This window comes from Larimichthys crocea, chromosome XVI, assembly GCF_000972845.2.
Source record: "Larimichthys crocea isolate SSNF chromosome XVI, L_crocea_2.0, whole genome shotgun sequence".
NCBI lineage: Eukaryota > Metazoa > Chordata > Actinopteri > Sciaenidae > Larimichthys > Larimichthys crocea.
Genome location: NC_040026.1, coordinates 15,436,601 through 15,461,517, shown reverse-complemented (window position 1 = coordinate 15,461,517; position 24,917 = coordinate 15,436,601). Strand labels below are relative to the sequence as shown.

Here is a 24,917-nt window from a genome sequence, read left to right as displayed (position 1 = left end):
GTACTAGAGATTTCTGCAGAGTGTCAGGATGTTCTGTGTGTTAAATTTAGGTCAGATAAACATGGCACAGTAGGCTTGGACTGCAATCAGATATTTCTAAACTCATCAAGAAACCTCATGAATGTCAATAACTCGCACTGGCCGTTTGGCGTTACTCTTCCATTTATGTTACGGTTTAACGTGGTATCGTAGTAGTTATAGATGTTTTGCATAAACATAGTGTTGGTTCTGCTGTCAGAAGTCTGATGCTCTGACAGGATGAATCAGATTTGCTGTTAATCCGCAGCACTCAGAATGTCCTCTCATGTTAAGTTTCTACCATATGCACAGCATTCATTCAGAAGCTGTTTGTGCATTACAGACATTTTCACATTGAGCCATTTGCATTACGGTTATTTTTATAGTGCTTCCAGTCGTCCACACAGAATAAAGTGTGTGTGTGTGTGTGTGTGCGTGAGAAAGACTGCATGAGGTACCGCAGTCACAGTACAAGACTTTAACAGGCTAATGGCGTCTCATTGAGCCTTAGAGTTGGTGCGGTACACGTCATTAGTAATTGTTTCCTCCCCTGTTGTGTGTTTCACTAGAAATTACTCATCTTGAAACAACTCCATGTGCCAGTCTGTCGCTGTTTTCATGGAGAATTTCTTACCCTTGGACTGGAGCCTATGGACATTGTAGCCTTATTATTTTATACTCACTTTGTCCCCACTGAATTGTACTTGTTTTCTTAGTTATTTCCTTACTTAGTCGGCTTTGAATGCTACACCTGTACCCAGTTGTTGGGTGAGCTTGATGAATTCACAGGAAGCCTATAATCCATACATCTGTGAACATACAGGCTAGATGGAGATCAGACCTCGGGAAAGGATGTATGCTGCAGAGGCTGCCTGCTCTAATCAGAATGCATCAGATCACTCTCTCCTTTCCTCTCCTCTTCATCTATCTACAGAACATTATCAATTCTCTCCGTTACATTTTTTTTTTTGCCTTCTTCCTCTCAGTCTCTTCCCCTTTGTTGCTCTCTCTCGCTGTCTCTCCCTGTCTTTTTGCCTCCTAGACGCGCCAAGGTTTCAAAGCTGATGGGTAACTAGAGAACTCCCCTGCTGCTCTCAGATTCCTCCTAGTCATCCCTAGCAAAGAAAAAAAAAAGGGACGCATGCACACAACCACACACTCGGACGGAAAAGATGAGAATGAAAAGAAAAAAAAGACTAGGAAAAAAACAGGTGCAGGGAGAGAGGTCGTAGAGATTTTACTGTGATTTGGTGGAGCAGCATTTGAATGCGAGTAAAATAGACAGACATGGCGATGAAGAGGAAGGCCATGGAGAATCCATGAACAAGAATAGACAGGCTGGAGGGGGGAGAGAGATGGCAAAAGCCCATCCTGTCTTGTTGATAGGATGTCTCATTTTGTTTGCTCAGCTGGATCGCCCATGTAGCGAAGGAGGAGGCTGTATGAAGTCACTTTACAATAAATAAAAAAAACATTTTTAACTATTGTGTGCAATGTGCTCTCAACATGTCTGGCTCCAGTTAGTCTTAAGCCAGGGACAGACTCAAGAAGTTTGGGGACGATTTACCTCAGATTTCCTTCCCTTCCTTCAGACATTTGTAGAAGAAATCTGACCTGCGACCCTAGTTGGCAGCCCAGATTATCGGGTAATGCGAGGGGTTCACAGATCCAATGTCAAACCACCCAAAAAAACTTGCAGGACTCGGATAATTTTAAACATTTTTTGGTGTTTAGTATTTAAAATGACTTTCAAAGCGGTGCCCCATTCACAGTGTTGCAAGCAACAGTTAATATTCCAGCCATCGAAGCTAATGTTTGCCAGCATACTACTGTTGACAGATATTAAAACTGGTGAAATCTCACCAGATGTAATTCCGTTGACATCTGCTTCACCATGAGATCACGCGAGGTCGTAGATTGCTCCCTCGGCATGATAATCTCAGTATCCTGTAGTATGCGGTGCCCCATTATTTTTAAATCTGGTAGTGTGTGCATCTTTTGAGATTAGAGGGAAGAACATCTGTGAAGTGTCTCCTTTTGTGTGTGATGCAACCCGATTTCATAACTCCTGAGTCTGAGCCCCGGCTTCAGTTGTACAAAATATCAAAAATACATGTCAGGCTTTCAGCTAACAGTCTTTCCTTGAAGACTCTGATGTGAGTGGCAGTTTGAGTATCTTTTTAAAGTGACTGTTTGCAAGATACATACAGCAAGATTGCTCAGCCTCTCGCCCCTTCAAATGTTTGCATTCCTGCTGCATTCTCTTGAGTACAGCAGAGAGCACAGAGTTAAAGGTTCCCCCGTGGAGTTTTAGACCCCCAGTCGCGATGTGAGGATGCAAACACTGGTGATGCAATACACACGTCCTTCCAATGGTGTCACACTACTCCACTGCTCTACATGTGGCGGTGACATGCCAAAATATGCTGCAGTGCACCAGCAAAGGTACGCTGCAATCTCTCACCTACTGAGATCAGTAATTTATGAAATAAGAAAAACAAATGGTCACGATTGCAATGTTGTTTGCGAGAGCCTCAAGCCACGAATAATTAGTGCTGAAATTGTTAATTGATCCACAGAAACTTAAAAACAGAAAAATTGTTATCAAGCAAAACTCTTGTTTGTTCAAACTCTCAACTATAAAAATAATAAAAACACTTTTATGTAACTTTGACTGGAAATTAAATATCTCTGGAGGTTTAGTAATTTAAAGAATTCACCTTGGGAAATGATGTTTGGCATTTTTATTCACTGCCTTATATACAAAACTCTTAATTGAAGAAACAAACAAATGTTTTTTTAATAAAAATTGTTAGTTGAAGCACTCAAGTTAATAATCCAATAGAAATATAAGTACATAGTTTTTAAATACTTTTCCCTGTACCACTGAAAACTCCCTATCTTCTGTTCTTCTGCCTCTGGGCCTCTCGGAGCTCCAGCTGACTGGGCCCCTACTGCAAAGCAGTGGGGAACGCATGCTTTACACACACATACACCAGCGCACACTGACAACAACACCCAGGTGGGATCAGGTGCGAAGTCTCTACTTCTGTATGCAACAGACGTATGAAGTCACTCACACACACACACACACACACACACACACACACACACACACACACACGCCTTCCCCTCTTCAACAGCAGACGCACACGATTCACCTCGACTGCGTGGCGTTGCTGTGGCGCTCCCAGGGAAGAAAAAAAAAAGAAAAATCTGACTCTTAATGAATAATCCTATTAGCACATGAAAGGTAACATCTGGCTTGTTCCAAAAGCAGTCATTCTTTTATAGGAGAGCAATTTGTTTTCTGGATGAATGAGTTACCCCTCCCAGCGATCGGGGCCACGGGAGGCGAATGCCCACTTCACCACTCGTTTGGAAACCCTGCACTCCCCCTCCCTGCTCCCTCCCTTCGTAGCCACAACCTTGCTGCCATATTCGCTTGGTTTTTTTGGGGAGGCAAGTGCAAAATCTAAAGTTCCCAAAAAAAATGCTACATGTGCAGGGCAGCTCTATTACACTTCTCCCTGCCAGGTCTCAGCGCGTGACACCTCTGTTTGTTTCTTTGTTCTACCTTTCCATCTTCATGTACCTCTGCGTTTTGGAATGGATGTGCGCGGGGGCGTCGTACGCACACACTCCTTTTTTCGTGCGTGCATACGTGGCGGAACAGTCCGTCTTCTGGCTCTCTATAGCATTCCTGATTTCACTGATTCCTAAAAATAAAGAGTAGCTTTGAAGCAGCGGGCCAGCCATCACAGCCATCACTCCTTGGACGGCCGAACCCAGAGCTCACAAAGACGCTGTGAAGGTTAAAGGAAGACAGGCAGTGGCGGATGAAGGAGGAAACATTTTGTTTCTTTTGTCTTGAGCGACGTCCTACTTCCATCCCTACCCTGTAATTTTGTATAATTGTATTTACATAACATAAATCAGGCTGTGACGGCAGGTATGTACTTTTCATGTCACTCTTGAGTGTCAGCACATAATACCCCTCAATTGTAAAGGGAAAAAAAAAAAAAGATCCAATATCCTCTCCTGCCATACTCTCTATTATTTCTCACAGACAAACTCTTTTCCCCTTGCTCTGTATCTCTTTCTCCCTCTTTATCTGTCTTCATCCGTTTCCCTCAGTCCTCTCCTCAGTGTCGGCGGAAAAGCGAAATAGAGCAGAGGGGAGATTGTATCAGAGTGTTGATGTGAGATAGGGTTGAAGGGGAGAAGTAGAGCGATGGCAGGAGGGTTTGTGGGGAAGAGCGGGAGTGACGTGCGTTTTGTGTGGCAACTGAAGGACAGTGGAGATGTGAGGGTTCTAGGCAACCCATGCTCTCTCTCTCTCTCATCCTCTCTCCCACACTCACACACACACACACTACACATCCACATCCACACACACCCATGCTCCGATAATCTATAAGGAGATTGTGACTTCATCCATTCTATTAATCTAGATTAGTCTTTAGTTTAGGTATTTCATCAGATGCATCCAACTGTCTAATGCCCGGCTCTCACTACCTGTTTGTCTGTGCTGCCTTCAAAACATTTGCTTCCTCCATACATGGGACAACAGCTCTGTGCAATAATTCTTCAATTTTTTTCTTTGGATATTGGTGTGTTTTTTATGTAACGCTCACTCAGCTAGAAAACTGGAGAAAATAAATGCAGCATCATGCAAGCCCCCTTGTACGCAAGCACTGTTTTAGCTATGTATGCGAAGCCAGTCACGTTAAATCTGGATCAGAATCCTCTCGGAAACAGGAAAAACTGACCTGCCAGATCTGATAAATGTCAGCCAGCAGTGGCAGGGAGTTTCCCCCCCCCTTCTCTAATGTTTACCTGACATATAAAAATTTGTCATGTTTAAAGTTTTCCAAACTGACTGAATTGACCCTCAAACTCGGCACCAGCACAATCCACAACCGCTGCCTAAAATATCTCCTAACCACTTCATCCGAGCAGAAGCTACTGAGCGTTAAATCAATCTGAGATTTGTCTCCTTTCATCTGCAACACGTATTTCATATTTGATCAGCCGACTGAAAGGCAAAATCAAACATTCCCTGTAGCTTATCCCGGGCTCAGCTCACAGAGCGAGCAGATCCCTTGGATTTCCCCCCCTTTCAGAGGTAATTTGAACTGACTTCCCCTCTTGCAGTTTCAGACCAAGAGGTGAAATAGAGGAGAGGACAAGAACAGAGAACAGCGACTCACCTCAGACTGTGAATTACTGACGTAAAGGATGCAATAGCCTAGATCCCCGGTTGTGCCCATGCATGCCCGTTTCCTTGGTGGATTAGAGGCGAGCTGGAAGAGGAGGCTATGCCATGGCAGAAGTTGAGAGGACAAGCAGGCAGCGGCACGCAGGCGGAGCAGCAGCGGCAGTAGTTGAAGTAGTTGTTGCACATCAGCGTCCTCTGATCCAGTGGCGTGAGGTTCCTCTAAGCCCCAGTCAGAGTCAACACTCCCCCTCTCTTTTCCTCCTCTCCACCCGCTCTCCTCTGTTTCCCCTTTCCTTTTTCCACACGGCGTCGGCAGGGGCTCTCACTCACTCACACATGCACACACACACAGACACACACTCTCTCTTTCACACACGCACACACACGCACACACACACACACACGCATACAGTGACTGAACTCCGGACGCCTCAGCGACAGAGCCCACGCAGGCAGAATATCCCCATCGTGCCGCCGCAGTTCTCCTCTCTGGCTTTCTCTTCTTTTCTGCGTGTGTGCCGTCTGAGTGTGTGCGTGCGTGTGTGTGTGTGGATAGAGAGAGAGAGAGAGAGGGAGTGAGAGAGGGAGACAGACAGACAGAGAGAGAGAGAGAGATTAAGCAAGAGGGGGAGGGAGTATGGGAGAGAGAGAGGGAGAGCAGAGGGAGGAGGGAAGGTTGCAGTAGGAGAAAGTACAGCTCTGGTTTTGGCTTCATCTGGCAGGTTCATGCATCATCCCTTCATCTCATCATCTGTCAGAGCAGTTCTATCAGTGACCTCACTTCGCCGGGAGACCATATGCACATCAAAACTTGCTGTACTTACTTTGTCAGAAGCAGAAAAATTAAAACTTTGAATGGATTTCTTTTTTCAGACTGCACTTTTCCTCGCAGCACTGCAGCCCTGGTGTGTGAATGTTCTATCTCGGGGGGGGAAAAACACCGTCGGATGCGTGACATACACACTTGTGTGTCTCGGTCGTTACCTGGGATCTCCATACAGTGATGCTCGCCATGTATTATCAGCCTTTCAGTTTCATTTCAAGTTCATTTACCTTCTGTCATTTCAGTTTACCAGAGTCCTCACAGCTCTTTTCTTTCTGAGGGAAGAAAATCCCATTTGCCCCCCCCCCAATCTGGAGTTGTGGTGTGTACCATCGTAGTGTTCAATCAACAAAATAAGGAAGGGAAGTAACACTTGATGCTGTAAAAGTGGAGCTGTGAATGCCTGGTTGGGTGTTTTCGGAGCCATAGCTCGCCCTCACTCTCTCACAGGGAAACCCCTAGTTCTGCTTTAAGCCTCAGGTACCATGGTAATGAGCCACAGCTCTCCAGACAGCATTTGCTGTTGTGTGTGTTTTTAAATGTGTATGTCTGTGTTGGTATATAAGATTTTTATTTTTTCATACACCCCTGGCCCAGTGAAGCAGCCAATAAACAAAACTTTAACTGGAAATTGGTGCAAAACTTTCCAACCATTTGTGGCAATTGGCTTTAATTGGCCATCTTGCTTCAGATAGCAACTTAGATGGAACCATAACGCGTCCATCTTTGTTTAATCTTATAATAGCTATCTTTCTTAGGCATATTCCTAATATGAAACTTCTCATTAGTACTGCTTGTTAAAACAACATTATGTAGAAAATGGCATTTTTGCGAGTTAGTGCCTCCAGTTTCCGAGTGCAGTATCACAGTTGTAAATATGGACAGCAGGTATGCCTGCGCAGAAACTAGTGAGTCGACAACTTTCCTTACACGGATAAATGCCAAGCAAGCGCAACATCACATGACATAGCAGCCAGCTATTACTTAGTGGTGCAACACTACCAGTTCAAGTGTACGTTACCGTCCATCAGGAAACTTGACCAACAGAAAATTGATGTGGAGAAGCTGAAGGACGTCAGGGAACACCAGAAAAACATTTTCTCCATAGAATATGCTCCAGTTTCACTAAAATAGATTAAATAGTTGGTGTTGTGACTTCTTCTCTCGGGTGATCGTACCCATGAGACGCACTGTGAGATTTTGTCCCCATTCGGCCAGAGGAGCATTTGTGAGGTCAGATGAATGTTGAACAAGAAGTCCTAACTCTCAATCAGTTCTAATTCCTCCCAAAGGTGTTCGGTTAGGTTAAGGTCAGGGCTCTGTGCCAGTCGAGTTCCTCCTCACCAAACTTGTTTAACCATGTCTTTAGGACTTCACATTGTGCACAGGGGCATACAGTAGTCTGTGAGAGCAAAGGGCCCTCCTCAAAACTTTTTCACAAAGTTGAAGGTGCTTTATTTGCTGAAATGTCTTCGTATTATGTAGCATTAAGAAGACCCTTCACTGGAACTGACATTGTAAAGCCCAAACAGCCCCAGACTATTATCCCTCCTTCATTAGACTTCACAGTAGGCATGATACAGGTCATCATCATTCTCCTGGCATCCGCCAACCCAGTATAAAACTTTGTAGTGTAAAAATTTGTGTCTTACATAAAAGATAGTCTTGCCTCTAAACATTTCTAGCCCATTTACCAGAAAGTTTGTAAAATCCATCCAAGGCAGGGCCTTCTCGAATTCACTGAGGTTACACATAATATTAAACAGACCTGGAACCTGCAGTATGGGCACCAACTCAGACCCAATTGACTGTATAAAACATTGATTCAAACCCATATGGGTCCTGGGTCAGGTCTGGAGTCCTAGGGTTCAGGGGAGACCATGAAGACATAGGTAGGTGATTTTTATGTGCTGCAAGTTTGTATACCACTTTGTAGCTGAAGGGGGCAGATTTCTTAGGTTAGAATTTTCATGACCTGACTTGTGACAAAGGTAGAATCCTGTGACAGTGTCATGTTTAAAGCTTTTTACGACTAATTCTATATGTTTGTCTATGGAAATGTCATGGTTATGTGCTGGATTTTATGCACCTGTAGCGATAGGTGTGGCTGAAACACCTGAACACAATAATTAGTGGGGATATCTATTAGCACATACTATATACAAAGAATATACAGTATGTCATCAAAAGAAAAAATCAGAGGGTGTTTTTTCCCTTTATACCATTCTATGTGGTTAAAATGAAAAATGTGTTACGTTCTTCATAAAAGGTTAGAAATAAAGGAAGAGACAAACTGTTAAGTTGCTTAAAAAGGAAATAATGTCACATTGTTTCTCTCACTCTAAATAATGGCGTCAGTGCTTGTTACTGACCAGATACCAAAACCAAAAAATATACATGGTTGAAGGAATACTTGACAGCTCAGTGACTGTATGCAATTCAGTAGCAGCCAGCAGGACAGCTGCTGCAGCTGTGGAAGAAAATGTTTCGAGAATCAAAGAGGAGGCATGAGTGAATTACAGCTGAGTCTTTGGTTCCCTCCACACTTAAATCCATTAGACCTCCGTGCCCTGTTTATCACTCTCTGTGTCGAGCTCTTTTATGACACTTGTGAATAACAGAAAGTTTTGTTATTCTTTCTTCATCCCCTCACCTCATCTCGCTTCTCTACAAAGTGACATAAAATACCCCTGCTTCCTGACTGACTGCGCCTTCAAGGTGCCGAACACCCCTCTCACAACACAGTTTTTTTATGAGACTGGTTTCTTGTTTTGGAGTGACAGTAACATATCTGCTTCACAGCCTTTTTTTTATTGCTCTGCAAGGCGACAGCAAACTGCAGGTTTGACACAGGAGAAAGCCGAATAATGTTAAGATTTCACCTTGGGACATCTCGGTGCTTGGCAGGGGTTTTAAATTTGAACCCACGGTTAATGGCATTTGTTTAATGGCTGGAAACCCTTTGGGAGGTGATGTCTACTGTATACAGGGTTGCAATAGGCTGTGCCATTTTCTTTTATTGGGATCTGCCCAGCATTCTGCTTGCGTAAGCAAATGGTTTCTCACATGGATAAAACAGTGGCAGTGGGTCACTGGTGTGACTCCTCTCCTATTGATTTCATTACCTCAAGCCCTCAGGGGACTCCTATTTGATGTCCTTGTCCCCTGCATGCATGATATACACAGTGCAGTGGTCAAAGAAATAGCCATGCCCAGTTTCCAATTTTTGTAAACATTCCCAATTCAGTTTCACAAAAGTAACTCTACCGTCATTATCAATTACAGGCAAAATGACAGATCTGACAGTAATGTTATGTATCAAATATTGTGAAAACGTAACAACTTGACTTTTGCCTTTGGCTAAGTCGGAACAGAGGAAAAAAGATGAGAAACAAAACAAAGCTTTTCTGTTGTTAACGACACATTTGTGTCATTCTGTCATTCGACTACATGCTTCAAAGTAAGTAAAAAAAATAGAGGTAGAGATGGAGGAGTCTAATACAAACACAACACATGGATCAGATCAGAGGAGCCAAATTTATTCATTAAAAACACAAATGATACTGATACACATCCTCTTTAATTTATAAATGTATGATAGACTTCCCCACACAATAAATGATCGTCTACACTTAAACACCTAACATCCCCCGATTTCCAGATTAAACACACATGCAGCTTTCATTTCTGTTGCCTCAGTTGCCACTCAAATCTGTCCTCTGAGACCCTAAGTGCATTCATCCACACAGAGTACATTGGAGTTGAGTGTCGTATCTCTATGGTACCGAATTACTGTTCTGGATGGTGAAGAGAGCTGTCAATTCATTGTAGCATAGACTTCTCTGCAATCATGAAAGAGAAAGCGAGAGTTGCGTTTGTGTGTGTGTGTATTTTAGCTGACAGGCTGATACTACAGTATGTGCAGCACTGCCCCACCAAGTCTCCGAGTGAGAAGCAAAGCTGAAAATATGCCGAGCCGATACGTCAGCAAGAGTCTGTCCCCATCTGCTGCAGTCTTTTGGTCTTTTCATCAAACGTGCGTACAAAGCCGGCTAAGTCTGGCCAAAAAAAAGCATACACAGTATGAACCGGATTAAACTAAAGTCAGTGCAACCATGCTTGTCCTACAAGTTATAGGGTCAGATATATTACGTCAAAATAAGATTTTATGAAGCTGATAGAAATACATCTGCAGTTTAGAAATGTCAAAAAATGGTCTGATTTTCTGGCACAGCGACCAGCAAAACTATTCAAACTGCGGGCTGCCTTCAACCACAATATTTAAATCTGGTTTTGACCTTTATGTACGAAATACTCTGAGCAATTTGAGCGGTGTGTTATGACTTCAAGACATGTCAGCGCATTATTGACCTACACAATCGCCCTCATGCTCCAGTCCATCCAAACAATCTGCCACACCGACTGGGCAATAGTCAGTGACATCTATTTCCTTTTCTGGGAGAATGATGTATGCTTGGCATTGGACACACATAGATTTCTTTTGAAAGCAAGTGGCCCTGTCTCAATGGAGTTTCATGTATAAATTAAGTCTGTTCACGGAAGTATTATGCTTTGATGTATTAGAGTGTGAAAGTGCTTCTTCAGGCTTGTCTAAGTTGGATGCTGTCTGAATGAATGGCAGAACAGGTCACTTCTATGGCTGGCTGCCCAGGTTTTCCATGCTTATTATTTATCCTTATGTATTCTGAAGTGTTTATCCAGACGTCACAATGCATTACGCCAAATGCTGCTGAAGAAGAAAACGGGAGTGTGAATGATTTCAGCTGGCTTTGAACAGGTCCTTTGCTTGTTTCCATTGGCTGACCCGCCCGCCTGCCTGCCTGCCACCTCGTTGGCCCGGTGTTAGAGCCAAGTGGACTCGCTGTTGAATCCCCCCCCAGCAGTGGCCAAGTGCCTCGTATGTGTCAGCTCTGCCTCCCTTTGACAGACCAGTGTGAAAAGTGTTCAAGTGGTGCCGCCTTTCTAGCCTCTCTGTTCTTTGCCTCTGCTGTTTTTGTGCATGTGATAGTGGTGTGTGGAGAAAAAGGAGACAGACAGATGGATTCAACCCCCTGAAAAATCATTGTTTTAGAGCAGTGGTTCTTAACCTTGTTGGAGGTACCGAACCCCACCAGTTTCATATGCTCATTCACCGAACACTTCTTTAGTAAAAAATAAAATATGATTTTTTTACTGGTGCACAAAATGAACCGTGCATTAACATCACCTTGTTCAAATAACAAAACCAACACAGTGCATGAACTCGCAACAACTTACCTCAGTGTGACTTCTGCTGTTGCCTTTGAGAGACCAGTTCAGATATGCGTGGCTTCACCTTGGCAAGTGCCAGTCTCATGTCATTTTCACAGCAAAGTCTGTTCCTTTTCTTAGTTTTTATGTCCAGCATCCTCAAAAAACGATTGCTCACAAAGATATGTTGTAACAAATGGTATAAAAAATTCCAGGGCGGAGGCTCCACCGAACCCCTGAGACCGACTCACCGAACCCCTAGGGTTCGATCGAACCCAGGTTAAGAACCACTGTTTTAGAGCAACTGCATCAAGTCATTGTTGCTCCTGTGAAACAATAAAAACAATCTAAAATCAAGTGGTGTTGTTTTAATAAATAATAGATTATTAGAAATATTTTCACATGTAGAATTCAATGCAACTGTTAATATGTGTGAAAGGTTTTTGCATAAAGCAGAAAACACTTTTGCATACATATGTTTCTCCCGACTGATGCCATTTCACCTTAGTGAACATTTTTGAATCTCCGCTCCGACAGTGCTTTACACTTTCTCTTGAAAAGGGAGGCAAACTGAAGCGAATGCAAATTGAGATGTTATTGCTGTTGCTGTTGTTTGTCTGTGCCAACAAAGCCAATCATTATATACTCTCTCTGTCTCGCTCTCTTTCTCGTGAGCTCTTTATACTCAAAGCCCTCCATGACTTAGCAGTGCAAATCACTTGTGTTTGCTTAGGAGGAGTGTCTCCATCCTTCTCAGATTTAAAATGGCATAGTGGCCATGTGAGGTTTACTCTGCGCTTGTGTAATTTCCGTTGTAATGAGCCAGCAAATTTATATTTTATCAGGCCCGGAGCTAATGGAGAAAAAGGAGGAGTCATTTTGGTCCCTGTTGGACATTCCCCCTCCCGTCCTTATATTTCTCTCTTCTCATGTCAGTTTTCTCTCCTCCAGAGATGGGGCTGATCCTCAGTCTACATCTCTCTAGAGACCGGCGTGCCATTTCCCCACTGGCTTAATTAAAGGTTTAAAACAATGCTGTGTTTATAAGGGAACCCTTCACAACTAGAACAAACATCAATTTTTGCTGCGCTGCTGTCAGGCACTAAAGTGAGATGAATTATCAGAGAAATGTGAGCTAGAGGAGCGGCGTGTGATGGATCTGGCCCTGCCCTCTAATCACCGCTTTTTCATTTCCGCTAAGATTCTGCCTCATTTGCTGCCCTCAAGCATAAGATGGATACGGAGGCAAGAGTTTTGGAAATCTGCAGCTTATGATAGATATCGATAGTAAAGTTTCCGGTTTATTGTTTGAGCTTGAGAAATGGTTTCGGGAGATGAACTGGAGATTGATGACAGCTCGATCGGTGGCCATTAAATGATTGACTTCTGCAAAGCATCTTGAGTGTATTTGTTTTGTCCTCCAGGTGCTTCATCATCTCCGGTGGAAGCTCAATGACTCATGACCTTTTTGTGTTTGAGGTCAGAAGCTTTGTCTCAATTGCTCCTTCGTCTTCATTTCTTTATTTCTTTATTTCTTTATTTATTCATTCACTGTTCTATTCACATTCCCTTCGTGACAAACACTCCATTTGGTACTCTATTGTGTTTGCAAAACTGCTGTTTCAGACACTTGTTAATCATGATCACTCTTGTATCATCACTGACAAGTGTAGTGTTTGCAACTGCAGTTTGTATGTCTGTCATCACAGGCACAAAGGGATCATGTCATTTTTATCAAAGAGTGGTGCACATGCTTTGGACACTACAATGTTAATTTGCTTTACAGGACAGCTGGTTTGAATTAGATTCTTTTGATTTAAAGTGAAGATTAGAAGCTGATCAGCCTGTCTCTAGATTATCCTTGTTGATTTATGAGTGCTTTAATAAAAAAATAATAATAATAATGATAATAATAATAATTCAGCCTTCAAGTTAGAATACAAACAAATCACATGCAGCCTCACGCAGTCAAACTCAAAGGAACCTTGTACATAAATAGAGAAAGGAAAAACAATAAAAGGAGTTGTCAGGATTTCTTTTTCTTTATTTGTCGTTTTATTTAGTTTTTTTGTTGTTGTTGCTTAGCATGCATCTGAAGGAGTACTCTCCGGTTCTCCCTCCTCTACTACCGCACCCCTCGGCAGCTCCTCATTGTGTCACCTCCGTCGCCCACACAAAAATCAGAATTGATAGGCCCGACTAGTGAAGGAGAGGCTTCTTTTTTTTTTTCATCTCCGAACCCTTCTTTTCTTTGCCTGCTATTATTTGATTTCCCTGCCTCCTTTACTCTGTCTCTATTTAGAAAAAAAAATCAAATAAATAAACATGTTGTCATGGTAACCGTACCGGGGTTTATCCCAGTGATTAAAGTGGAGAGATGAGCAGTGAGAGGACAGGGTGCCCTTTTTAAGTTGAGCCTAAGACACACCGCTGGTCACTCTGATAGACCTCTGGAGTCAGCTGTAAGACGACGAAAGCTATACCACCCAGCACCTATCATCTTAGACCAGAGAACTCAGGAGCATACCTGAAGCTTCCCCACTCGCCGTCATGCTCCACATCTCTATTTCTCGCATTACCCCCTTAACAGCTGGCGCGGCATGTGTTCCTGTTCCGCATTTAGATCTTAATTGCTGCACAGTGAAAGGTCTGAATCCCATTTTTCGGGGAGGCATTCTCAGTCTGCATCTTCCGCTCTGAAACCACATCAAGCCCGGCGATATGGCACCTCACCTGTCTTTAATTTGCCATCAGGATTTGCCAGCTGATCCGACCACCACTAGCAGCAATTCCATTTGTTTGGAAGCTTAAGATTCATTCATGAGCAACATATTACGGCAATAGAATCAATAGTAACATTGGCGTCTGTATTCCTGTGCTGCTGGCAGTCATTATTGAATGTTGGGAGTAAGCTTAAGGGGCTTATGCTACTGTACGCAGCGCTGGAGCCTTATGGCAAGTCCCACACTGAGGCTTACAGCCTGTAAAGTGCGCTCTGAAGACTCTTTATCTTGGGGATTCCTTCACAGCTGAAGAGATAGAAAAAATGAACGAAACACGGGATACCCTCCAGCTGATTTAGCCCCTCTAGTCTACATGGTGAGTAGCTGCAGCAGCCGCCAATTACTACTTAAGATGGCTGCCCGCTTTGAAGCCCTTGCTCCATTTATTAATAAAGTGACTGCCCAATGCAAGGGGAATTGCAGCAGCCAGTGCCCGCCCCTCACGGCCGACACACTCATGGATCTGGGAAATTAGAGTTGGAATGAAGAAAGATGAGTTTACCATGCTTAAAAACAAGCTCTTGCCAGAGAGAGGCCAGCGTGCTGTACGTTAAATACTACTCCACCACTGCCACTCCCCTACCTTTAACTCCCCACCAGTTGCTTAAATGCATAAGAAGCATGTTGTCTTGTCTCTTAGGTACTTTCTAATCTGTCTAAATTTCCTCTCCATCTTTAATGCCGAGGAACCCAGACTAACTGACGCTAACCGAGTCGTACATGCCCTCACGGATGAGTCTTGCCCTCTGCGCTTTAGAAAAAAACATTTCCATATTAATTTAACATGAGTCACACTGGTTTCTGCGAAGCCTTACTGAGAGGGAAGTGAGGCAGTCGTCACAACAATGAAAAAGGCAAAGAAACATGAATAATAGATGTTTGCATTAGTGATTGTTTTGGGGTCTTTTGCATGATTATCTTGTTAGTGTTGATCTGCTAACCGTCTTCGCCCTACATACTAATAATGATAATTAACCTCTGTCTGAAAAGGTTACAGCGTGCTATACTGAAATCTAAGCAAACAACCAGAAGAGCATCAAATAAATAAAGAAAGAAAGAAAAATTGTAGAGAGAGGTCGGATGAGGTAAGGGTGTGTGTGAGTGCTCAGCATCGTTTCTGCTCTGCTGTGCTTTGATGGGTCAGGCCTAATTACAGCTCAAGGAGAGGTTCTCCAACGAAACAGAATGCCTTGTGAGGATTAACTACCATGAAGCAGCTGAGTTATATCTGTCGCCTGAGGGCTTCACTAACAGAGTCCTTACATCACTGAAAAAGCTCCCCGTCCAGATTAAAGTCCCAAACTGGGGTTTGCTCATGTGATTAGTTATGGGATGATACGTCCTTGTGGTAAAAGGGTCGGTCAGTTTATTGTAACCAAATCTCGGTGCAGCTCAGAATGTACGTTTGCTTGTTCTATTTTACGGATGACATGAGTAAATATACACCTTTCCCCTTTCATAAATGTGTTTAAAACTGCCTGTGCGTCTGTCTTTCAGTCAAAGAATGAAATAAATAGAAATATGTCTGTGAAACCTGCGAAATGTTCCTGCTGACCTGATCCTCTCTGCCATTAATATCAATTTTTTTATGCTTTTGTTAGCTCCTGTTAAATATTTGTGTTGTGAGTTGTGGAAGAAGTCAGTCTCTTGTAGTAGTATTTGATTCAGAGACAGACACCTGTAATGCTTGAGAATCTTAATGTTTATCAGACCTTAGACTTATTAATCTGGATGTGCTCTCATGCGTTCTGTGACAAAGCAGTTTTAATTACTTTCTCTTATCTTTAGTGCATTTCCTTCTGATTAGCTAGTTGAAATAAAACTGTCTGGGAGTATTCCAATAATAACACGGTATGCCCTTATTCTTTCAAAGTAGTTCTGCAACTTATTAAGATTTATTTGCATCTTTTGTTTGTTTAACAGTCTAATGAATATGCTTATAAGATCATCTCTTTGCCATTAGTATCTTTCTGTGCACAAATCCTTTCCTATTCCTGTGAATTTCTCACACAACCTTACTGCTTTAAGCAGTACGAACTCCACCCAGTCACAAAAATCAAGAAGTGCCTCCTCCGAAATACATACTTTTTGGTTCATTTCCCAGTTCTTTGCTCCGTTATGCGTCGGCCCTTTTTCCGAACCACATCTCTGACAGCCTCTCCCTACCCAGCCGACCACACATTTGCCTTCCCCTTATCTGCTCTCCACAGCACATGTCCAGCGTGCTAACCAGAGCCTGGATGGTGCACTGCAAAGTAAAGACAGCGCTTTAGGGACCTCACAGACATTATAATCAGTGGAGACAAAGAGCTGGGGAGTGGAGGGCAGTAGGTTAATGAGATCAGGCAGTGAGTGAGGATACCTACCTTTCCAAACCTGGGAGACGAGACCTGCTTCAGTACTCAGATCCAATCAGCTCAGCTAGTCAGTAACCATCAAAATCACAGGCATAGAGTCATTCTAGTCTCAGCCTTCAATTTGAACTTGATTGTGTATTGAATCCACTCCTTTCTCTTCTCCAGGGGAGCTTTGTGGCCAGCATGACTGCCACACTGAGGCAGATGGACGACTATCATTATGCTCATCTGATCAGCACCTTTGGCAAGATAAGGAGCGATGTGGTGGTGAGTACACCTTATCAGTGTGTCCGTGTCTATTAGATACTTCAGGCTCCACTGTCACGTAATTTCTTTTTTTTTTTTAAATAAGGTTAGTTCAGTTTCACCTTGCTCTTTCGTTTTCTAGAAATCAAAAGTTAGATTAGATATGTTAGGAAAATGTTTTTTTTTTCCTCCACAATAAAGTATGAAATTGAATTTCTGTTTGTCCTTGCTCTCGGGGCTGCCACATGTGCAGCATGCTCTTGTGGATAGTAACTCCTAAGGGAAGCAGATCGCTCGTTGAGGCCAACAAGTTGTGGAGGAGGGATAAATCTCATTGATGTTATGGATTTCAGCTCTGAATAATTCCTCCCTCAAAGCGGTATTTCTCTGGTATCCGCTGCCAGATTAGCATTATGTTACTCCACTCTGACAAGTGAGAAAATCCTGCTGTTTGCGTTTTTGTCCCAACAAATGTCGTTGAAGCTACATAGGAAGGACAATATTCTGAGTTCTATTACAGGTAAAGCCTTAGAATATAAGTAGACAGAGATTCTGTTGCAGCACATAATGCTTTTATTTATTATTAAATTAATAAGTGTCCCTTTTAAGAATTAAAAGAATTCGTAAGACTACTTGTACCTGATTGAGCCTTTGTGTGCTGCTAAGCAGTATTTATTTCTGAATAGAACTCTCTGACCTTCATGATTCTACACAGGGCTCGTTTGAGGCTGCCTGTCGAGCTCCAATAGCAGGATAAACAATCACTGTGATGAAGCTGGATCTTTCCACAGATTTATTGTTCCTGAAGCTGGCGTGGGCCATATCCACATTTCAGAACTGGCTGCAGCCCAAAGGACTTTGTTGTTTTGCAGTTGTTCTCTAAACACGCCACCACAAAGCACAGGGATTCATCTAGTCTGAGTATATGAATATAAATCTATTTCTCGTTTGTAGACGTTTCCTGCAGCAAGAAATAGAATTATACACATATTTATGTTTTATTGCACTTAACTGCTACTGATATTAAGAGGAAGCTAATAACTTAACTGAACCTAGTTATCAAGTTGTCGTGTTATGCTTTAATAGTTGATCATATGTCTGGATTGTTACCTAAATATCACAGGAATCGTCCTCCTGTGAGGAATAAGATAGCTGTAATCTCATTGTACTACAACGTGTGAGCATTAAGAGCACGCAGGATTATACTGTAAATGCCACCTGCAATAGGGAAGTGTATGAGTCACCTTGACCTTAAATACTAATCTAAAAGCGGTTTCTGCCTTAAAGCCACAAACTCCTAACAGTTCTTTTCAGATTGCTCTTATCTTGGAGGTGGAAAGAATATCACTTTTCATTTAACAAACTTCTCTGTCTCTTACAGGATTTCCTAATGGAAACATTTATCATGTTTAAAGATCTCATTGGGAAAAACGTCTACCCCTCAGACTGGGTCATAATGAACATGATGCAAAATAAGTAAGTGCGACACCGCTGGACACACACACACACACACACATACACACACAAGCATGCACATAAAGCATGCTGCTTTAAACGCCCTACACTGTTGTTGCTAAGAAACAGCAGTCAGAAGTGGGTAAGGGAGTTTTTTTAATGTTTATCTCTCCATGCAAATATCGGCACAAGGCCTCAACAGTGTTGCAATCAGATGAGCAGTCAGCGCAGCCGCAAACAATCACATGAATTATAGATGCTCGGGTGTAGGCTGCCTGCTAATCTCCAAACTTAGTCTCAGCATCTCTTTACTTTGCTGCTTGTTGTGCTGCAGCGCCCTTCTGTTTTATTAATGTGAACCTTGCCTGATTCCATTTTTGTTGAAAATATAAAAAGCGATGGAATGTGCTTTGCAGTTTCGGGAGTTTAGTCAAGAGCTGTGTTTTTCTGTGCACTTGTCAGATGAAGTTAGAGCTGGAAAAGTGTTTAAAGACTTTTTTTGTGATTTCCATTTGTATGTTTTCAAGAAGAGTCACATACTAGAATGTGTTGTAGCGCTCAGTTATGCAGTGGCACAGCAACAGCTGCCAGATGAAAACCTTAAGTTAGTTTTTCGTCATCTGAAGAGGAAAATTCCCTCTTCCCCAAAAGCGTCTATGCATTATTGAAACCGCTAGATGCGTTTTGAACATTGGTCAAAGAGCCACGGTCACTGTTAAATTTACATCTGTTGAAAGAGTACTCCATGGATTCAGCATTGCAGTTACATTGCCTCAGAATCAAATTCAATGCAGCAGAACCAGAAATATCATCTTTATTATCCCACATAATCATCTTCCTTGTCAAACTCGGCCCCTACACTACCCACAACGCAATTCAACCACCAACGCTTCAGTTTTAATGCTAGTAGCAGCTAATGTAGCTTCGAGCCACTAAACCTCAAGCAGAGATGAGTTACATGACTTCTTTCTAACATCACTCTCAGATTTCTTTCATTTGCGAATTTGTAGTCTTCAGCCCCAAGCGATGCTGACTCACGTGACATCACTTGAAGGAATTTATCAGAGCTCCTTCTGGAGCCACAAAAGGCTTTGTGTAACTTGTAAACAGACTTTGATATGTAAAATCGGAGGAGTTCCCCTTTTTAATGGAACATGCATCAGACAAAAACAATCTAAAACTGAAATAAGAAGGCTTTACACACTACAACAGACCACCTGAAGCTGTATTTCTTAGAGCCCAACTTCAAACGGGCCATTTTATTGCAGGTGCGGAGCCCCTGTGAGCAGTCTGACTCCCTGCTCACTCTTTCCAAAACTATTCCAACATCATCACCAACTAGGATTTTAAACTAGATTGTATTGCGACTCAGTTTTGCAGATTTGCTTTTGGAATTCTCGCCGCTGCCCCTGAAAACATCATCAGCCACTTGGGTCACGATGCAGAAGACACTGGCACATCTACTCAGCTCACGACTGAGTTACAGTGTTAGGGAATAAAAACATGCAGTCCTAACCCTCCTAAGCCACAAACACACATAACACATCAACAATGCATGCTCCCACGTGCTTGCACTGGACTAACAAGCTCTTTCAAACACTTCATACCCACTGTGATCCTGTACTTTCTGGAGCAGCAGCTCTAGGGATGTGATGAGCATCACTAAGCTCCCAGCAGTTCCTTCTCAGATCATGCTTTGTAGTGTATGAAATGTGTTATTTTTGACTCTCAGACTAGAGGCCAATGTGTCATTTTCCCTGCTTCAGCAGAATTGAACCTTTTGTCGGCTTGCACTTGTTTGTGAGAGCCGGTAGATTAATTTACGTTCTAGTCAATGCATTCAGCCACTTGTGTGTGTGTGTGTTTGTGTGTGTGTGTGTTTGTGTGTGTGTGTGTTTGTGTGTGTGTGTGTGTGTGTTAAATCATTGTTCAACTCAACGAAAAATAAGCCCGTCAAAGTCTGACTCATCTCACAGTCTTTATACTTGAGCCGGTTTGAATACTACAGGTGTCGGCTTTACGACAAATTAGCAAAACTCTTTCATTTATCGCCATTCGTCAAAGTATGTTTAATCGGTTATTTCCTGCTGCAAGGTGACACATTCATTCATCCAATGAGAGAGCTGTTAATGTTTTGCATTAACAATGTAAGAGCACAGAAGCTGTATGCATGCACCGTGCTCTTGTGTGAGTGCTGCACACTCATTGATTGCCAAAGTACTGGAGACTGAATGAAATTGTGGCAGTCTCTGCAAATTTCTGTTTTTGATTTTCTGTTCTCAAAAGGAACTGAAAAAGACATACCTCGGACCTTTAACGAAATAGCTTTTGCTGATATGGCTATTACTGGAAGTGGCGTAATCAGCCCTGTTTTGGTCTCCACCAAATAGTTTTCGATGTTTGACTGTAATCACCAGCTACTTGTTAAAGTCCATGTACCGTAAAGTAAGAATAAATACGTTCTGAGTTTGTCAGAAAAAGAAGAATATGTTCTTAACCACCCAGCCAAATCTGAATGGTTAAAAATATCGCCAAGTTTATGAAATCAGGTGTCAAAATCAGGTAGAAATGAGCCGTATTCTCAGCTCCAGGACTGTGGAGGCGTGTCCGCTGAATGTGCTGAAGCCACGCCCATTTCGAAGCGACTGAAACGAGTCGGATGAGTTCAGGAAATGACATGACTAACTCTGAAACCCTTTAAGCGAGATATATTTAATTATTTTCGAAAGAAATCTCAGAGTTGCCTTCACGCAGCCTTTAAGTTGAGTCTGTCTATCTGTTAGTGCTGGACAGTTAGAGCACGGTATATTTAACGACAGCTTGTTTGTTGAATACAGCTCCCTGCTGCTGCTGCTGGAAAAATAAGAATGAGAATGAAGAGCGTGATAGCAATTTTTAAAAAGCCTTGTAGCAACAGGGCAGAGTTGGGTGATATTTAGAACATTTGATCCATTGTTAATATAAAATTTTAGTAGTGTTATATTTAATAAATAATGATTCTCTTTGTTTTTTCTCTCTATTTCTCAAGAAGCATATTTGATTATCCCTCACTTCTTTCTCATGTTTTTGTTCAATCCACACATGCCACATTTAGCACACGGATAGCCAGCCATGGCACCAGCAGACGGTTCTTTCATGTCCACACATTATGATCCGCACCACTAATGAGGCATCAGCAGTAGCAGCGGCCGTTTCCTCCCACTCTACCTTCTCCACCCATCACTTCTTACTTCCTCTAGGTTGTAAACCGATTTATAGGCTCTAATTGCCCAGAGGTAAGCAGCATCCGGCTGGTTAGCCTCTGACTGCCGTTTCTCCCATGCCAACTGGTCACGGCTTAATAGTGACAGCTAACTGGCAGTGGAGGTGGACTCGCACTTGTTCTCCAAAAATGACAAGTTTGCTCAGTAAGGTCAGGGTTAGCTGAGAACTTGATCGTGTGCAACCTAAGACATATTTCTCACATCTTTTTTTTTGCAGATTTGCAGTAGAATTAACTATAATTTGACTTGAATGCTCCCTAAATAATAAATAAATAAAATACTTAAACGAAGTATCAAGCAATTTAAGTCTTCTTTAAACGTGTGAAATTTGTGAAAGCTTCAGGAAAGCAGATTAACACACTCCATCCTTTTTTTTTTTTTTTTTTGTCAGTGAGTGAGTGCTCACTGAATTAGCACAGGTTGGCATTTGCTTGAACACTACAGTCACTGTCACTTTTCTCCCAGGCATGAAAAACCTTGCATCACATTCTTGAACTGACAACAGCTGCTGGCTGCTTTGTACAGTCAGCCAAATGCGCTCCCTTACAGACTTGCATTGTAAACTTTTCAAGAGCTCTGTGCTCCTCAACCCTATTGCCCGAGATGTGCTGAATCACTGCATACTAAATGCAGTCGTCATCATCAATCTCTACAATGTTTTGGGTTTTTTTTTTTTTCTCTACCGGGCCTTAAGGTGACGCTTTTGAACAGCTGTTAAGCAACTGCATCAGCATCCGAAAGACTTAATTAAGAAGACTGAGTGCAGATTATGTTTGAAGATCCGCTGTAATTTGTAATAATTAACAAATTGATAGTGTTGTCTTTTTTTTGCACCCAGTCTAAAAGCTAATGGCTGATACAAATTGATGCACGTTAGAAAGGTTAAAATCAATTTTTTTGCGTTGTACAAACAAACAAACCCAATGACATGCAAGAGAATGCATGTGTCTTATGTAGGACTCATGACCAAACTCTATTTTAAATGTGACTTAGCATCAGATGACCTTCTCATGATCAGTTCATTTCCCCAAATGACACCAAAAAAGTTTCTTGCAGGGCTGTTAATTATGTGTAAGAATAGTAGATTGAGAGATGAATGGGGAGTTCTCAGAGAGCCCAGCATGGCAGATGAAAAGATGAAAGCCCAGATGAGCAGAAGAGGCAGCTCTTTAACTTGATAGCCCATGCCATCAGTCCCTCACAGGCTCATTAGGAGAGGGTTTTTGAAGCTGGATAGCTGCCGTTTGGAGTTCTCTCCGTGACTAATCCATGATGAAACCTGGCGGGCAGGTCTGGAAGGCAAAAAGGAAGAAGGACTCTGAGAGTGAAAAGACTGCCAATGACGTTGTGATCCTGTTTGGCCCCATACATCCCACCACCGACAAAGATTTGATCTGATTTGACTTATTGTCCTCTTTTGGGGTGTGCTGCTGAATGGATGCTGGTTGAAAAACCTCACTCAACTCCTTCCTCTTCTTTAAAGAACCTGTTTAAAACCACAAATGAAGTCCATGATCGTTCAAATAAAAAATCATTTCAAGCTCCATTAAGTAACATCAACGAGGCATCAGTGTCGACTTGAAAATGTGAAAAGTGGATGTTTTGGACATAATGCAGTAACATCTGACACCTTGGTGGTACTTTTCCATCCATCAGAAGCTAACAAAACACAAATCTGACATCTAAAACATTTTACATTTACTGACAAATTATTACAATTTCTAAGTATTAAAACTTGTTTGGTTAGTAGCATCAGTTCCCAGGTTAGAGGTTGCACATAGCTAAAAACTAATGCAAGAAATGCATACCTTCATAAACCTGTTTTTGTTATTATTAATAATAATACATAATAGAAACACCTCTGTACAACACAGCACAGTTCAATAGCATCACAGACCGCAGCCTCCAGAATGATCATAAAGTTGAATTAACACCTCTCTAAAGCAGTTTCAACAACAATTGAACATAATAGCCTTCATGAAGGCAGGATTTATTGCAGGACTCTTATAGTGCTGCATTTGTTTTAGCTTGGTGTACCCAATAAACTGGCAAGTGCGAGTGTATATTGATGAAAAGTTTTATTATGAACTTCCATAAAAGAGTATATGCTATATGTAACTACATATATGTTTGACAATATGCCTCCCAAATTGCTCATTTGAGTTCACACCACCAGCGCTTCTTAAGCCTCTGCCGTTTGGTGTTGTGAGCTGAAAAGAAAAAAGCCTGACCTTTACTGTACATGGCTTTCCTGCTATGCAGCTTTCTTAATGTGGTGACAGTAGTCTACTCCCTCCTCTGTGTGTGTGTGTGTGGTTTGTGTCTGAGTGTTGAAACCCTTATTGGTAGTTCTGCATTAAAGAGATTAAGACACAGCTTTACAGAGGAACCATGGGATATTAGGCTGCTTTGCGTGCTGCTGCTAGATGTATGGGTATTTGTTTGCCAACATGCCAGAGTAGGTTAGAAGCTTTAAGTTAATCTCCATACACTCTCTAAGAGCTGTAGTAAATGCCAATATGCTCCACCTTCACGGACTACTGGGAGTATACTACTTAGAATTTGTGTTGATGCCTGTCGATTTGTGTATCTGCTTGAGCCTTTGCCCGGGCAAGTAATATTATTTTGTGCCTTTTAAATAGCTTCCCCCGAAGAGGTGATAACATCCAATGTGATTTCTCTCAACATGGTTCTATCAAAGTCATTATCAAGAAGCAGCAGGGTGGCTTACTCTGCAACTGGACCTACTACATTTGAGCCTTAAGTGGAAATATTCAGATCATTTACTGAAATAACATTCACAAGTGTGTGTGTGTGTGTGTGTGTGTGTGAGAGGGTCTGTTAGGGTCCACATGATGTACATTTCATCTTTAGAGGGTGTACACCATAGACTGTATCAAGAAAAAAGGGCATACTTTCTGTGACAGTCATGCCTCGCCTTCCTTTGAAGAGTGGTTGAACCTGTAGCGGTCAAAATGAAGCCTGAGTGCTCAAAACCAGCTGCTGGCGATAGCGCCCACATGTTAATCAAAGCAGCCACGCAGCATTAATTATGCATAACTTTAAGCCTTAATATAATGTGAATGGGTACAGTTATGTACAGTTGTCATACACAAAGAAATCAGCTTATAGGGACTGTTACCAGGCTGTAAACATGTTTATTTCAGTTGTGAAGTTGGACATTTTAATATGGGGACTTATAGAGATTGACTTTTAGTGCCAGCCTCAAGTGGCATTTGGAGGAACCACAGTTTTTGGCTTGTCCATGTCGGATTCATTTGGCAGTGACAGAGGTTGCTGGTGTATGCGTAGACTGCATGTACATACACACAGCTCAATTTTTTTGTGATGCCATTACATTACAATGCAACCAACTGCTCATGCACTGAAAAATGAAAATAAAGCTACAATTGGTACACTGGTAGACACTGATCTGTTGTCGTGGAGTAAAAAGAACAATATTTCCCACTAAAATGCAAAAGATTAGAAGTATAATAGAAC

The 24,917-nt window shown here is 42.2% G+C and overlaps 2 protein-coding genes across 5 annotated transcripts in view; one reads left to right on the top strand and one right to left on the bottom strand.

Annotated features, from left to right (window-relative positions):
- Positions 1 to 5,784, bottom strand: part of insyn2a (inhibitory synaptic factor 2A) — a 34,374-nt gene extending 28,590 nt beyond the window's left edge. For all 3 annotated transcript variants that reach the window (XR_002043123.2, XM_019278758.2, XM_019278759.2), the window contains exon 1: positions 5,232 to 5,784. The gene's annotated coding sequence lies outside the window, so the exon portion shown is untranslated. The remainder of the gene's footprint in view (positions 1 to 5,231) is intronic.
- dock1 (dedicator of cytokinesis 1) overlaps positions 1 to 24,917 on the top strand; it is a 178,517-nt gene that overhangs the window by 103,765 nt on the left and 49,835 nt on the right. For both annotated transcript variants that reach the window (XM_027289642.1, XM_027289643.1), the window contains exons 28-29: positions 16,618 to 16,719; positions 18,080 to 18,174. In XM_027289642.1, coding sequence (XP_027145443.1) covers positions 16,618 to 16,719; positions 18,080 to 18,174 — 197 coding nt within the window. The remainder of the gene's footprint in view (positions 1 to 16,617; positions 16,720 to 18,079; positions 18,175 to 24,917) is intronic.